The following is a 13,596-nucleotide window of genomic DNA, read 5'->3' as shown; positions in this document are numbered from 1 at the left end:
AGCACAAGCTTTTGTCACTGAAAGAGCTGTAGGATCCCTTCTTCTAGATAGTAGTATTATAATCCCTCCAGCTGCCCTTTTTGCTTTTGGACCAAGAACGCAATAATATTTAATGCTCAATCACATATTCAGTTCCTCTGGATTTCTTCATTTCATGGTTGATTCTCTACTTCCACTTTGAACAATTTAAGTTTTAAAAAATGTAAACAGCCTCAAACATTCTATGATATAAAAGAGTAAAAATGCAGAAGAAAATGCGTAGTGTCCTCTTTTTACCTGAAGATGCCCATATTCCTCATAGGAGAGGATCTCATCTCCTGTATGTACATTGAAAACAGAGTGAAGACATGTTGTTGGGCGTGGATCCTGCTTAAATTGCTGGACCTGGAATAAAATATAAAATTTAAATGATGCTACTAATTCACATTCTCATCCAAAATCAGAGATTAGATATTTTTCAAGAGACTTTTTAATGGGGAAAGCTACAGCTTATAGACAGAGGATAGAACAAAGCAGAATGTTACTTTTTCTAAAGAAACAAAATAGATAAAACTCATGATTATTAATGTAATAGAGTTAACATGACTGTTAAATACTTAACTGATACTTCACAAACAACTGAAGTATAATAGGAAGCTTGTTAATGTATTAGCATTGGCTTTTGAATGTTTTGCATCTTATTTTAGAGTCAAATAATGGTTTCCTCTATGGGACTGGATTTCAGAGACTGTATCCCACTGTACTGCTATTTGGAAATGCTTACATGACACTCAGTGAAAGAGCGCTTCAGGCCACATTCTAATTCAATAAGTTTTCAAAACGCCAAATGCTTTTTCTTTCTCCAAGGATCACAAATTGTAACCATGCTCCTGTCAACATGTTTTCATTTCTTTCACCACACATACTCTCATTACTAAGGCACCAATTCCAAGAGAATATAGGCCATATCTTTACTTATTAACTCACCATAAAATTTAATCATGTTAGAATACTAACTATTAAATGACAAAAAGAGACAAACTCCAAGGACAAGCAGATATTAATTCAATTTTGCAAACATCTGCTAATAAAGTTATATGCCAAGTAAATGTCTACTACTAGTTCCCTGGAAGTATAAGATGAATAGGAATAGAGAATGAATAGAATGATACATAGTTCTAGGTAAAAGCAATGACTTTCTTCTCTCTTTGAAAAGATACAAATGATGATAGTATCTGAGTATTCATGATCTTGCCTTGTTTCACTTGGCTAAGGAAGCACATAGAACCATACTCTCTTTTCCATCTTCAAATTTCTTCTCATCCTTAAAGTCTTATCTTAAAAAGACCTTCTTTAAAAAAGTCCCTTCTGAACCCCAACTAAAATTCCTTCCTCTGGACTCCCATATCAGGGTGCTTATCCTTTATTTATTTCTCCAGTGTTTTCTTTTTATTAGTTTTCTGTATCTCCCACTATCTTTCAAGGTTCGAGCAGTTATAGTCAGTTTTTCACATCAGATGGTCAATGTATTGGAGTTTCAGCTTCAGCATCAGTCCTTCCAATGAATATCCAGAACTGATTTTCTTTAGGATTGACTGGTTTGATCTCCTTGCTGTCCAAGGAACTCAGGAGTCTTTTCCAACACCACAGTTCAAAAGCATCAGTTCTTCAGCACTCAGCTTTCTTTACGGTTCAAATCTCACATCCATATATGAATACTGGAAAAACCATAGCTTTGACTATACAGACAATCATATAAAATTTAGAAATTCAATTTTTCAGTCACAATGACCCCATATCAAGTGCTCAAAAGCCACATGTGACTAGTGGTTTCTGTCTGTTCAATACAGTAACAGAGAACATTTAGATCATCACAGAAAATTTGACAGTACTGTACTAGAGGGCTAACACACCTTTCCACCCCCCCAAGAGACCTGCATAAATACATATGTTATGTTATGCATGCATGTTCAGGTGTGGCCAACTCTGTTGGACGCTATGGACTGCAGCCCACCAGGCTCCTGTGTCTGTGGGAATTTTCCACATAAGAATACTGAATTGTGTTGCCATTTTCTCCTCCAGGGGACCTTCCCGACCCAGTGATCGAACCCATATCTCTTGCAGGTCCTGCATTGGCAGGTGTTTACTTTTACCACTGAGCTAACCACAAGCCCTCCCTCAGTTTGAAATCAACAAAATTAAAGCCAGGAACTATCAGCAGATAATCAGAAATGAGAGAATGAGGGTAAAGGCATGGATGTACACACTCCATCTATGTAGAGACGAAGCTATTCAGTGTTAACTCAGAAAAGCTACCCCAACTCAGTGTCTGAAACTGCTGGTAACAGTCTCAGGCTACACAAATATAGAAATCATTGTGGTCACTACTTTCACAGTACCATGACTATTATCTCAAAGCACTGAACATTTTTCTGGGCTCTTAAGACAAAAAAGGGGTTAAATTAAAACAAAATTTATTTTGCCCACTTGATAAGACTCTAAATGGATAAGGTTTTATTAGTTTAATAATAAAGTGACAAAGCAGTTGACAAAGCAGTGTTTGTCATTTGTCTTCAAGACACACAAGTACCCAGCATGAGAATTTATATTCAATGATTGTGCCAGAGGAAAGCAACTATTAAATGATCAAAGATGAGCAAACAGTGAATTATATAATTATGCTTTGAGCCTTAAAGCTACAAAAAGACAATTTAAAATTTCAGGGGAAAAAAAGACCCAAATTCAATAAGCTTTGAAAATTAATGAAGCATATTGTATACAAAATATAGACAAAAAGTACTCTTGAGAGCAGCCAAAATCAAGAGGATATTAATTAGTATTGTATGATACCTGGCATATGGCAAATAAAAATAAAGAGTTATTATTGAAGTAAGAATTTCTAGATTAAAAGAAATCTAGAATAATGTTGTTTCCTTCTTGTATTTTATTTAGACTTTTCCTCAAAATTTTAATCATTGTGAATAAGCAAGTTTATCATTCAGGAAAAGGTATTGAGTATTTTGTCATCCGTTTTTAATTTGTAAACTTAAAATATACACTGAGGTAGGAAAATCACCTTGTAAGGGAATCCAGGAAGAATAAATTTTATAAAAATTTAATGATTTCTCATGAATTAGAAAGTACTTAGGTAGCATTTTCAGGAAATAAATTTTTTAAGCAGACAATTAGGGACAGCAACATTCACAGCCCACTGTAAAGCAAATCCTTATTCTCTGAACTATGAACTGCAGATTCAATCAGTTTTGAAATCTGAATGCTCCTCTTTAAGATGTATTAATAAAAATAGGTATATGAACACCTAGAGGTAAAAAATAACTAATGTTAATAAGTAGAAATTAATACAAGCAGAAAGACAGTAATAGAAATTAGATTGGTCTATATTCTTTAAATCAAGGAAAACTATTCACTCAAATAAATTAAAACATACCATTTAGGTAGTATTATTAGAAAATATATCAGGAAGCATGCTTTACAATGAGAAGCAAAATTTTCACTAAGTCATGATTTTACTTCAGAAGATGAGCTTTAAGGTCAAACAGCACATGAATATTACAAATATACTTTACTTTAGTTTTAAGGGAGGACCAAAAGATAAAATTACACATTTAAAAGTATGGTATCAATGTCTACTGCTATGAAATCATGAAGGAAATAGTGAGCACCAAGGTGAAGGTATGGTGGGAGGTAATTAGCTGCATGCATGGTTTAGTCTTACTGAGTCATATGTGCATTGTAGCAATATCTTCTATTCCTACTGTAAGGTTATGGGGTTCAAGAAAGATTATACCAATAACAGGGTTTTAAAACATGTAAAATTCTACATTTTGTAGTATGCAGAAATACCAAATCCTAATGTGATCTGTACATAAGGCAAAAAATGATAACACTTTGTAATTTAAGGAATTCAAGGACAGTTTAAGTTACATTCAAGTTGTATTCAAAAGAATACCAAACTATGAAGACTTGTTAGTAAAGTTGAATAATCTTTAGAAAAGGACATTAAAAAGATTAAACAAGTCACAAAGAAAAAACTTTATAGTACATCATTTTCTTCCTTTTGATAAACAATTATAGCTTAAGTATGTTAACCTGGTCAGCAAGCACATGGCTCACACAATTCATGGCTCACACAATGTTTCCTTGAGAGAAAAGTCGAATTCATACACATTAAGCATTCATGAAATGATAAATGTGAAACAAATCGTAAACTTCTCACACTTAGGAAAAAACTTTAATCACAATTACTTCAATATGTTATACAAATTTAATTCAAATATTAAATGTCAATATGACACATTACTTCGTTTCAAGCATCGAAAAACCTTTATAATAATGATGTGCAAAGTCAAATCGCAGTAGACAAATTACAGGTTTTTCATATATCTCTATTATCAACTTGTGAATAAATTTACTTTCTGCAAACTAATTTTTTTTGTTGCCATATTTTGGTGACAGAATATATAGGATTTTTTTTTTTTGCATTTTTGACTTCAGGTCAGGTCTTAAGAAATGTGCTATCACAAAAACTTAATATAATATCCATGTGGTAGAGATACACAAAGTATTAAGTGATCAAAATTGCCTGTATTAATTACTGAAGTGCATCTTTACTAACAAATCATCAGACCTGGGAGTGGTCATTGAGGAAGCATGATGTAAATTTATTAACATGTACTACAATATATTAGGACCTGGAAATACAGAGATGTAGGTAAGTAGGGGGAATATCACATGTATAGAGCTTTTTAGTTTAAAAAGTTTTATTATGTACATTGTTTAATTTCCAAAATAATCCTGTAAAGTCTGCTGTTTTCTAAGCCTTTAATTCCTGCCCTCTTTATATATAAATGAATGAATGATTATATTTCTAAACTAAAGTTCAGTTAGAATAATGACATGTACAAAATGAATTTTGAAAAGGATTTTCTTATTTAATACAATATTGGTTAGAATTATGCATATCATGAGGTTCTTGAGAAACTATTTATCTGAGCAAACACCAGATGCAAAATACAAATTCAAGCCCAAATAACAGTTCCCAATCAATCTTGCTTAAGGTATTTCTTCAATTTCAGTATTTCAAAACCCTGGGCTAGGAAGGCAGAGCTGTTTTAATCTATCCAGACTGCCCCAGGACGTGGCTTTACCTTTTGAAAGTACATCCTTCTTCAGAAGATGCTATTGCTATACTGGTTAAATTAATCCCTCAGAACGATGTGAGAATTTCAGTCCATACTACAGTGTTTTACCTTATCGGCCTGACGCATGTAGCAGTAGAGAATTCCTCTCATACATTTTATAGCCGAGTGCTCCAGCTCATGGGTCCTTCCCTTGTCATCATCAATGCGCCTGGGTGAGAGAGATAACTCATGAAACAAATTGGAAATGCATTTGAAAAGGAAGCAGAGCTTTTGATAATTAAGTATTTAACTATCTGGCTAATCCTATGTTCTGGTGACAACTACTAATTCTGTAACAGTGAAACTCCATTTTCCCAGCAGATGTAGAAATGCTTAAAAAAAAAAAATCTCATGATGAAATTGTGCAAATTCCCCCTTGTCTTAAGGAAGTAAGTCAATTGTGTTAAAAATAGTACATAATATTTTCAACACTGACTTGGCTGAAACTTTAAAGGATATTTCTATATTAGAAAAATCTACCAATGGATTTTTTTAATTCACCATTTACAGAGCACAGGCAATTTAAATACCAGTCCCTTTAGGTTATGCAATGATCACTTGGATCCAAAGAAGTGTAGATTAAGGTAGGTCCATGTCTTCTTTGTTCTGCTATGTGTTTTAAAATGCCAGAATGGGCACTTCAGTCAGCAATGCCTTCAAACAAAAATGCATCCAAGACGATACTGATGTATTTGGGCATGAAGTTTTATATTCTCAGGTCTTAGCTTAAAATCAATTGACTACAGTTTACAACTCCTGCTTTTAAGATGAAAAAAAAAAAAAAAAACAGCTGACACTTAAATATTAAATTAGGTTAAGATGTTTTTCGATCTTTAAGTTCCTTTTTTATTATTGATCAGTGGCCTTCAAAAAAGATGTTATCCACTCTTGAAAAAATAAAAGTAGCTTATTCATTGTTTTACTAAATCATAAGAAAAATATCAAGCTATCATCCTCACTTGACAAAAACACTATCTGTTCTCCATAAAAAGTAAACTACAATTACTGCTTCTTTCAATTACAGATCTCATATACCAGCAGTAGAAAGAACAATGATCATTTTAATATAGTAAGGTGAATGTCAGTAAAAATGTCTATTTGTCATTAGAACATCATTATTCTTTTCACATGCAGGCATTAAGGTATAACTAATAGGATTCTGCTCTGTGATCTTTTTTCCCATGATGTCAGAATCAAGTGTTAACAGGCAAATTATGGAGTGGATAACATTGGACGTGGCACTGATAAATGAAGGAAACAGCACATTTGGAGTAAAATGAACTCAATGAAATGTTCTGCATATAATTCCCACATCATAAAAAACAAAGAAATAATTCAGAAAGAAACAAAATCCAATTTTTTTAAAATTACCCTGACTGCAATTTCTCTGCCCCTAATTTCCTCAAGCATTAGACTAAGACTAAAATATCCCACAATAATTTAGCCACAATAAAGAATTCTTCTATTTTAATGACGTTTTTATTTCTCCTTTCCTTAGCAAATAATAGTGGTAACCAGAATAATATTTCTTTTCTGACTTAGAAAATGAAAAACAGTTGCATTTGAGTAAAAAACATTTAGGCAACTAGTATATATCTATTTCCTTTCCTAAGATTTAAAATGAATCTTTTCATCCAAAATAATTCCTCTGTTTTCTACCAAGAACTAGCAAGCTTTACTGATGTACATTCAAGTTTTAATGTGATCTCAATAAAACATTTAATTAAAAAAAAACAGATAAGTAACTTTAACTGATCACAAGCCATGTGGCGATATTGACTGAATATTTCTACAATAGTAAGTGTTAAGTTTATATTTAAATCAAAACCTTAAATCAAAACTTAAAATTATGTAACTAGTGGAAAACGAAACACTTAAATCCTCTCACTGGTGCATTATTTCCCCACAGCGAAGTCTCAAGGAGAGTAAAATCGGAATACTGTTTGGTCATGTGACTTGACTGTTTACAAGGACTGAGCTGGGGCCACCTGTTACATTTATCTCCTAAAATAGCAACACACCTGACACTGGGAGGGAACAGGCCAACATCTCGCATGAAGCGTTCCTCTCTCTCAGAGAGCACTGCAAAGTATCTTACCAACACCTCACCTCGAGTTTTTCTAACATACGCACATTTAAACAGTCTAAAGTGCTTTTTCAAATCAATACTCTTCAAAAAAAAAAAAAAAGCTACTCTTCTCAAACATAAAAAGTAAAGAAAACTAGATTCCATATTTAAACCCTAAATTAAAGTCATGCTTTTTTTCTATCAGTAAGAACAAAAAATGCAAAAATTCTACATAATACTTTTTAGTATAGCATAAAGTACAGGTTCGGGGCTTCCCAGCTGGCTCAGTGGTAAAGAATCCACTTGCCAATGTAGAAGCCGCAGGAGACACAGCTTCAATCCTTGGGTTGGGAAGTTCCCCTGGAGGAGCAAATGGCAACTCATTCCAGTATTCTTCCCAGGATACTCCTATGGACAAAGAAGCCTGGTGGGCTAGAGTCCTGGGGTCATAAGAGTCGGACATGACTGAGCAACTGAGCACACATACAAAGTATAGGTTCAATTTTTCTTTTAAAAGATTTTGTACAATTCACTAGTTTTAGAAACAATTTTAACCTAAATCATGTAAAGCAATACAATCATTTATAAAATAAAATAATTATAATAGTTATAACTATATCACTAAATATAAATTTTAATTATAAAATTATAATTATATTCATACAGAATTATAATGCAATATATATATATAATTATACATAAAGTAATATAAATAGATAGATTATAATTATAATTAGATATAATGCAATATAATTTTAAACAAAGGTATATTCAGGACTACAACTTGATATGTGTAAAAGACACCTTAAAAAGTAAAACATAAAAAAAAAAAAAAAAAGTAAAACATATTAGTAAGCAATTCTTTCTTCCTCTAAAATAAAACAAAATTACAAAATAAAACTATAATATTGCATTTAAGAAAAACAAACTATGTCAAAGTGTATTTTACAAATAAGCTATTTCACTGCCTCTTGCTTTTATCCAATTATGTAATTAAATTATATAAAACCATACTCCTAACATAAATGAAATATAAATGTGCATAAAATAATTATTTTAAGTCCTCAGTACACATGTACATACACACATTCAAATAGAACTGAGGTTTCAAGAGATTGTTTACATGACTGATTGAAAACTAAGGCAATTAGAAAAATCTAATTACTTCCATTTTAAAAAATTAATGACTTCATATTATGCATGCATTACCAAGAAGAGATAGATATAAATCCCTGAAAATATTGACAGCTTAATTTTTGATGAATTTTTCCTAATGTTATCTATATGATTTAATCAGAATTTATAAGTAGAATTGGAAACAGAATTCTACTAATTTTACAACATGGGGATTATCTAAATCATCACAGCTTAATACTGTGGAAGTAAAAATGGTTTCATCCTAATTCTGTGGTAAGTACCCTTGTGTTTCTCCAAACAGAAGACATTTTGTTTGCTAGTAAAACAAAAAGTTGTTACTTTAACTATGTAAGATAAATTATCCAGGGAGTTAGTAAATAAGTAGTGTCCCCAGCAAAGAACAACTTTAAATTCTCTATCAGATTTTTTAAGGCTTCTGGAAAAGGGCCTGTACTCTTATATTTTTTTCAGCAATTTTCCCTGAACACTTTATTTAGAAAAATTTCAAATCTATACAAAAGCTACACAACTGCTACAATGAATAAAACTCTACTCTTCACATGGATTCAAGAGCTGATAAAATTAGCTTGAATTCTTTATCTATAATTTATTCTCTGCACTAACACCATACATATTTCAGAAGTATCCCCTAAAAACAAGGTCATTTGCCTATATGACCATAATATCATTATCACACCAAGGAGCTAATGGCATAGACATAATGTCTAATATATACTGTATATCAAATATAATCCAATTATCCCAATATACTTTAGTTTTTTTTAATGCATGATTCAATCAAGGCTCACACACTGTATTTGATTCTCATAATCTAGCCATCTTCATACCTATTTTCTAATCTATGATTACATTTTTAAGAGCCCAGGCAAATTGTCTTATAAGTAGCCACAATCTGGCTTTGTCTGACTTTATTTATGGTAGAGCCATCTACACATTTTGATAAGAAGTAGATATGGGTGATGAGTCACATCAGGAAGCACATATCTAACAGTGAAACACATCAATGATTTAAGACAGCATAATCATATTCATGTTAAGGATACAATCTTCAAATCAGAGGCACATGCATTTACTACCTTCAGAAAATTAATATTCAGAAATCTAATTTTTTTAACAGTTAATATGTATCACTATTGACTACAAGTCAAGACCCACATCTGATGCTATCCATATATATTAATAATGAAATAAATAAATAAATAATGAAATAAAGAAACAGATATTAGTAATGAAAAAAGAGAATTTCTGTATTGTGAAAAAGTTTATTTTTCTTTTACTTTATAAGAATTTTTTGACTTAGTGATATCCCAATGAAGTACAGTTAGAAAAACACTAAAAAAAAAAAAAAAAAACTAAAAAAAAAAAGTAAAACACTAAACTGGGGGAAGGAAGGAGAGGAGTGTTTTGGTCCTGGCTCTATCATTAACTAGGTGTGTTATTTGGAACTACTCTATTAACTACTCTAGGCTCTAGTTTCATCATCAGTCACTGTCAATTTCCTCTATGGTCAAAACAAATCAATTCGATGAGAATGGGCAATTCATTCTATTAAAGACTAAAGCTGATTTACAAATCTAGAGATGAGAAATGTTAGTCACAAAGTCATAAAATGTAACAATTTATCTAAGGTAAACCCTCAGGAAAACTGAAAGGTTGAGAGGCTGAAAAGGAGACATGAACAGCTGCAGGTCACACAGTGACTCAGAAGCAGAGCCAAAGGACAGCTGTCCAGTTTGTCTTGGGCCTACAAATCCCTCCTGCCCAGACTTGGAGCTACAAGTAGAAGGCACAGCCTACCTGTACGCAAGAGCCAACGCCCAGGCGCCAGCAGCACAGTACAGGCTGTCGTGGACCTTGGCCTTCTGATCGTCACCGCACGTTTTAGTGGGAAAGAGACCTGTGGTGGGACTTTGATACAGCAGCAATGTTGACTTGACTGCAATTGAAGACAAGAAACAGAATGAATTGTACAGTCCTCTATCTCCCTTGAGCTGAAGGTCTTAAACTTCTTTGGTTTCCTTATCCTACAATTTTGTTCTTTCTAAACTTAGCTGCAGCATAAAACTTTTGAAGATGTACAAACAACTCTGGGTAAATAATTCCAGCCTAGGTAGGAATCCACCCCGCATGAAGGGGTACTTTCACTTTTGAGGAAAGAATTCAGCTAACTGGCACATAAAAAGTCCGTAGCACATCCCTGTTAATGTCAGTAAGAGTTAAAAGGCAATATCAGATACAGGGGAAAAAAAAGATTAGCCAAAAAACTAAGTATACTCTCAAAAATCAGTTCAATAGGGAAAAATGAAGCAAATATATAACAGAGTTGCATAAATTTGCTAAATCCAAAGATAACTCATTCTAAAGAGGCCAGAATCCTGGTTTTCACAGATGACTAATTTGTGCCTGGCCTTCAGAGCAATGTATTCATCTTATATATTGTACAGGTCAGAGATATGTTTAACATTTCAAAATTGAATCACATCCTAATATGACATGAAAATACTAAACAAGTAATTATTTTATGAACATTCCACTTAAGTTAAAGAAGTCTGGAATCAAAGTTTTCTAGTCATCCCTCAATCTGCGCAGGGATGTTTCTAGGACCCGCCATACATGCCAAGATTCTCAAATACTCAAGTCCCTTATCTAACAGGGCTAGTACAGTAGGCCCTCCATATCTGCATGTTCTGCATCTGCAGATACAGAAAGCAGACTGTATTACTCTTTATAAGAGAGTCCTAAAATAGAAAAACAATCACTCTAAAATGACATTTCCTAAAAGCTATTTTATTCCTGTCTAACTATAAATGAATGAGTAATATTTTTCCCTAAAATAAATTAAGTTACTCTAATCTAGACTGGCATATGTCAACTACTTTAGAACAGCTTTTCAAAGGTTTAAAGCACTCTGTTCCATCACAGAGATTAAAGAATTAAATTTCTTTTACTTTTTCTCAAACTAAACTGACATAATCATTATCATGTCTTTCAGAATACCCAGGTATTTATTATTTTTCCCAGAGTGAAAAACTGGTCCTCACACTGCAACAACTGACACTTCTTTTAAAAGGCAGTTTAATTTCTTTAGTTAGTTATGGCTACAGAGATAAGTGGGTAAGAATCTTGAACACAATAAGCTGAACTACCATTTTTCTTTTAAGATTTTTTTTTAATGTGGACCATTTTCAAAGTCTTTATTGATTTGTACAATATTGCATCTGTTTTAGGTTTTAGGTTTTTGGCCACAAAGAGTGTAGGATCTTAGCTCCAAAGCTGTCCACTAGTTATATGTGACAAATTAAATTCAGTTCAGTTCAGTCGCTAATTGATGTCCAACTCTTTGTGACGCCATGACCTGCAGCACACCAGGCTTCCCTGTCCTTCACTATCTCCCGAAGTTTGGTCAAATTAATGTCCATTGACTCAGTGATGCTATCTAACCATCTCCTTGCTCTCCAAGGGGCTCTCAAGAGTCTTCTCCAGCATCACATTTTGAAAGCATCAATTCTTTGGTGCTCAGCCTTCTTTATGGTCCAACTCTGACTTTTGCACATGACTACTGGAAATATCACAGATTTGACTATACAGACCTTTGTGGGCAAAGTGATGTCTCTACTTTCCCCATCTATTTGCCATGAAGTGATGGGACCAGATGCCATGATCTTAATTTTTTGAATGTCAACTTTTAAGCCATCTTTTTCACTCTACTCTTTCATCTTCATCAACAGGCTGCTTAGTTCCTCTTTGCTTTCTGCTATTAGGGTGATGTCATCTGTAAATCTGAAGTTATTGATATTTCTCCCAGAATCTTGATACCTGCTTGAGCCTCATCCAGCCCAGCATTTTACATGATGTACTCTGCATAGAAATTAAATAAGCAGGGTGACAATATACAACCTTGTCTTACTCTTTTCCCAATTTGGAACCAGTCTGTTGTTCCATATCTGATTCCAACTGTAGATTCTTGACCTGCATATAAGTTTCTCAGGAGGCAGGTAAGGTGGTCTGGTATTCTCCTCTCCACAAGAATTTTCCAGTTTGTTGTGATCCACACAGTCAAAGGCTTTTGTGTCAATGAAGCAGTAGATATTTTCCTGAAGTTCCCTTGTTTCTTCTATGATCCAACGGATGTTGGCAATTTGATCTCTGGTTCCTCTGCCTTTTCTAAATCCAGCTTGAACATCTGCAAATTCTGAGTTCATGTACTGTTGAAGCCTAGCATGAATCATTTTGAGCTTTACCTTGCTAGCATGTGAAATTAGCACAATTTTGCAGTAGTTTGAACATTCTTTGGCATTACCCTTCTCTGGGATTGGGATGAAAATTGACCTTTTCCAATCTTGTGGCCACAGTAGAGTTTTCCAAATTTGCTGGTATATTGAGTGCAGCTATTTCACAGCATCATCTTTTAGGATTTGAATTAGCTCAGCTGGAATTCCATCACTTCCACTGGCTTTGTTCACAGTGATGCTTCCTAAGGCTCACTTGACTTTACACTCCAGGATGTCTGGCTCTAGCTGAGTGGCTCTCCGAATCAATAAGGGTTTTTTGTATAGTTCTTCTGTGTATTCCTACCACCTCTTCTTAACATCGTCTGCTTCTGTTAGGTCCATACCATTTATGTCCTTTATTGTGCCCATCGTTGCATGAAATGTTTCCTTCATATCTCTAATTTTCTTGAAGAGATCTCTAGTCTTTCCCATTCTATTGCCTCTATTTCTTTGCACTATTCACTTAAGAAGGCTTTCTTATCTCTCCTTGCTATTCTTTGGAACTCTGCATTCAGATTGGTTTTCTCCTTTTCTCCTTTGCCTTTTGCTTCTCTTCTTATCTCATCTATTTGTAAGGCCTCCTCAGACAACCATTTTGCCCTTTTGCATTTCTTTCTCTTGGGGATGGTTTCGGTCACCATCTCTTGTACAATGTTACAAACCTCCGTACATAGTTCTTCCGGCACTCTTGTCACATTTAATCCCTTGAATCTATTTGTCACTTCCACTGTATAATCATAAGAGATTTGATTTCGATCATAACTGAATGGCCTAGTGGTTTTCCTTACTTTCTTTAAGTCTGAATTTTGTAATAAGGAATTCATGATCTGAGCCACAGTTAGCTCCTGGTCTTGTTTTTGCAGACTATGTGGACCTTTCTCCATCTTTGGCTACAAAGAGTACCATGATTTCAGTACTG

General features: G+C 33.7%; 1 protein-coding gene across 4 annotated transcripts in view; it reads right to left on the bottom strand.

Moving 5' to 3' along the window:
* The window catches only part of PHKB (phosphorylase kinase regulatory subunit beta), a 221,781-nt gene that overhangs the window by 174,588 nt on the left and 33,597 nt on the right, over nucleotides 1-13,596 (bottom strand). For all 4 annotated transcript variants that reach the window (XM_043437856.1, XM_043437857.1, XM_043437858.1 and 1 more), the window contains 3 exons: nucleotides 10,204-10,342; nucleotides 5,250-5,349; nucleotides 277-384 (listed from right to left, as the gene is read on the bottom strand). In XM_043437856.1, coding sequence (XP_043293791.1) covers nucleotides 277-384; nucleotides 5,250-5,349; nucleotides 10,204-10,342 — 347 coding nt within the window. The remainder of the gene's footprint in view (nucleotides 1-276; nucleotides 385-5,249; nucleotides 5,350-10,203; nucleotides 10,343-13,596) is intronic.

This window comes from Cervus canadensis, chromosome 18 (genome assembly GCF_019320065.1).
Source record: "Cervus canadensis isolate Bull #8, Minnesota chromosome 18, ASM1932006v1, whole genome shotgun sequence".
Taxonomy (NCBI): domain Eukaryota; kingdom Metazoa; phylum Chordata; class Mammalia; order Artiodactyla; family Cervidae; genus Cervus; species Cervus canadensis.
Note: the sequence above shows the minus strand (reverse complement) of the source record. Positions and strands in the feature narration are given on the sequence as shown.